The 3,844-nt window shown below is 40.9% G+C and overlaps 1 protein-coding gene across 1 annotated transcript; it reads left to right on the forward strand.

Moving 5' to 3' along the window:
• Nucleotides 1-758, forward strand: LOC119547413 (histone H3.3A-like). The gene has a single exon (XM_037854262.1). It carries the CDS (start codon nucleotides 89-91, stop codon nucleotides 497-499), a length of 411 nt encoding a protein of 136 aa, XP_037710190.1. The 5' UTR covers nucleotides 1-88; the 3' UTR covers nucleotides 500-758.
• Nucleotides 759-3,844: the final 3,086 nt, after the last annotated feature.

A 3,844-nucleotide genomic window follows, 5' to 3' on the forward strand; every position in this document is an offset into this window, starting at 1 on the left:
CCGTCCGAATTGGTTCTTTATCGCTTCAAAAAAACTTGCTCTTGTGAAAATATACTTTTTTTTTGGGTTTAACTTTAAAGAAGATAATATGGCCCGTACTAAACAGACTGCCCGTAAGTCGACAGGAGGAAAGGCTCCCCGAAAGCAGCTGGCCACCAAGGCTGCCCGCAAAGCGACGCCGTCCACTGGAGGAGTGAAGAAGCCCCATCGCTATCGTCCCGGAACCGTGGCTCTTCGTGAGATCCGTCGTTACCAGAAGTCCACCGAGTTGCTCATCCGCAAGCTCCCCTTCCAGCGACTGGTCCGTGAAATCGCCCAGGATTACAGGGGCGATCTGCGTTTCCAGTCGGCGGCCATTGGAGCGCTTCAGGAAGCGTCTGAGGCGTACCTGGTGAGCCTCTTCGAAGATACTAACCTGTGCGCCATCCACGCCAAGCGCGTAACCATTATGCCCAAGGACATCCAGTTGGCGCGCCGCATCCGAGGCGAGCGTGCTTGAGATGGATCATCCCGAGGAGCTGCAAAAGAACCAATCCCTGTCGTCCATCCCCGAACAGACCATCCTGATATAAGTTTTACTGAGGGAAAGGAGCCTGAGGAAGAGCACCAGCGACACTTTGGTCCAAACTATCATTCACATTAACATTTTTCATCCTTTTGTTGGTCAATCGGATCGTCTGAACACAACATCTTAGAATATTTGTAATTCTTATTATTACTATTACAATACAATATGCCTTAGCCAAACGACTTTTATAAGGCCGATCTATAAAAATTTAGAAAGTGTTTTTTATTTAGTAGATCGTATAACAGATCTTCGTCAAAGAAGTTGATATCAGACCTTTTGTATGTATAGATGTGCCTTATCCATACGATTTTAATGGAGCCGAATGAGAAAAATTTAAAAAGTGTATTTATTAGAGCTTTTATTACATTTTCGTCACAAAAGTTGATATCAAAACTTTTGTTTGTTGGGAGGTGCGATCGTCACTAGTTTTTTACATCACTAAGAGGTATTTTTGTTTGGTATGCAAATCAGGTAATAACCAAAATCTCTAACATACAAATCATGAACCGCGTACAAATAAAATAATAATAAACGCAATTGAATTTAAAACGGTAAACTAATTTTAAAGGATTTCTACTGTCATATCAATTTAATTTTAAAACGTTCTGAAAATATTTAACTTCTTTAATTCAAAACAAAAAGTTATTTAAAAACAAGAATACAAAATTTATTTGTATCGTTTTACGGTTTATGCAACTGGAAAGTACTTTAAATTACATTTCCCTAATCCAATTCACCTTGACTGAATCAAAATTCAATACGTGAATGGGAAAGGAGAATTACTACCTTTAAAATGATTTCCCGCCATATTTCAAAGCCGAGCATGAAAGAAAGCCGTCGGCCGACAAAGAGATGTGAAATAGTTTATGTCCCGCTTCACACAAAAAATACCTGAAATTGCCTCCGCCCTCGCACCTGTGGAAATACTCCTCTCACCGTCCTGATTAGAATGCGAGCAAGTGCCTCCATTTTTCCAGATTTTTATTTGATTTTCATATAATTTGGATTTTGATTGAAATTAAATTCGGACTCACGCTTTGCATGGCTAATGAACGGTGGAAGAAAAGCTCATGAATCTCTTTTTCGATGGGTTTTCATTCCGTTCCCAGGGGTCTTGGTCTTTGAAGTCGTGGGTGTCTTCGGTGTGGGAGGAGGTTAAAGACAGACGAGTTTTGACGCATTTCTGATATCTTTTTAATGTTCTCATTAAACGAGTCAAAGACGTCACCTGCATTCGGTATTCGTTTTAATAGAATGCCATTTATCCATTTCCATTTATTGACTGCGGGAATATTCAGGAGGTAATTGAATTAGAAGGGCGAAAGAACTGAAAAGTAAACTTACATGCTAAACAAATTATTTTAGTAATGCATAGGAAAGTTCCTTAAGAGTCTCCTTAAATCTTCAGAAGAAAGGCAGTGAAATAAATCTGGAGAATAAAAAGACTACCTGATCCAGTCATCCATCTGCTGGGCACCCACCCAAATTAAATGACATATCGTCTATTGTAAACCAATTATTTGGAAACCGAAATCGATATGCGACGATCACAATCTCCGCTTGCGCTTTTCCTTCTCCATCTGCGACAAATGTGGAAAACAAATTTCCCGTATATGAACCATAAATTAAGTACGGAAAAATATCACATTTCCCTGTGAGTCACAGGCTCCCCAATTCGACCAAAGTAATTATGTGAAAAACTGGGTTTTCTTCGAGATTTTCGGCATGCAATTTTCCAGATTGTCATTGGCAAACAATTGGAGGGACAAAGAGCAAACGAATGCGAGAACAATGAAATAAATGATATGTAAAATAATATTTGGTCGCTGACAAAACTAAATCTCTAATAGCGATACCCAGGTACAGGTCCCCGTTCATTCATTCATTGTTCGCGGGACAGCCTGCTGTGCCCTTAATATAATAATCATAATAAATCCCTAATAATTTCCGAGCCATCAAAGAGCGGCGGCGACAGATTGGAATTTAATGGTCTGGGTACCGGGATTCGGGATCCGAGAACCGAGATGTGAGGACCGGCTTAATGAACTCGGTTGACAAATTTCTTGCCGGCAGCACAAGGTCTCCTGGCTGATCCTCCAGACAAAGCGTGTTTCATTAGGTTGCGCAAACAACTCATCCGTCATGTGTCGTCTTTGGCTTTTGTTTGGGAAACTGCGGTTGATTGCACACGATCCGAGATTCGAGATTCGGGACTCGGGATCCGAGATCGAGGACCCGGCGTCGAGGATCCTTCAGGGGCACTTTAAACTAACTTTCCACGAGTGCCCGGGTAATTGTCTCTGGCCCTAAGGCTACTGTAGCCGTGGCCTCCATTGTTCGGCCGGATACCTCTCCCTTTTCCTTTCTTTTTGGAAATTTGTCAACACCAATACGGCTGATCGATCGAAGCTGAGAAGTTGCTCGGCTAAGGAGCAAATCAATTTCGGTTTGCCCTCAGATCTTTGCCGGGAAAACCAAACCAGCTGCGGCGAAAAAAAGGGGGTGCGGGTTCCATTTATTGATATTTAATTTATGTTCTATTTGAGAGCAGTGGCTGCATTGACGACACAAATTACATATTGACACGCTGATGGTTTTTTAATATGCACACTCGGCCACGTCATCTGGTTCTGGGCTCGGTACTCGGTGCTCGGTGCTCTTTTGTCTCCGCCTGAAACAATGAAATCGAAATTCATTTAATGAATTTATACATTTAATTTATTGGCGCGGCCTTTTATCAAAATTTGATAAAGCGAGGGAACGAAACGGCGTCACGGAGCTCGGCTGCTCCGGATTCCCTCCAGTGAACACGGCCTACGCGACGGCGCTCCCTTTCCGCGGACATTAACAGATGCGGTTATGTTGGTTAACAAACATTTTATTGGCAGTTCAATTTCGATTTTTAATTAAAGCGTGAAATATTTTTGGACGTCATTTATACGGCCATGCGCCCAATGAGCATTCCGCGAGTCCGGAATTAATTTTAATTCGGGGGAGGGTCAACTTAACTGTGTGGGGCAAATTACTGTCATTATAACTGGTGTAAGAGAGAAAGTCGTTTAAAACGGAATATTCCAGTAGCAACATTAAGAAAGAAATTTTGGGAAATTACTATAAAAAAAAACTGTATTAAAAAAATCTAATTTAAGTTTGTGTCTACTTATGTCCAAACCATTTTTGGCGAGATAAGTTAGAAATCATTAAAATGTTTTTTTTCTGCTTACTGCAATTATTTTTGTAAAAGCCATAAAAAATATTTTTTAATTAAAAATAAAT

The sequence above is a fragment of the Drosophila subpulchrella genome, chromosome 2L, assembly GCF_014743375.2.
Source record: "Drosophila subpulchrella strain 33 F10 #4 breed RU33 chromosome 2L, RU_Dsub_v1.1 Primary Assembly, whole genome shotgun sequence".
NCBI classification, from domain to species: Eukaryota; Metazoa; Arthropoda; class Insecta; order Diptera; family Drosophilidae; genus Drosophila; species Drosophila subpulchrella.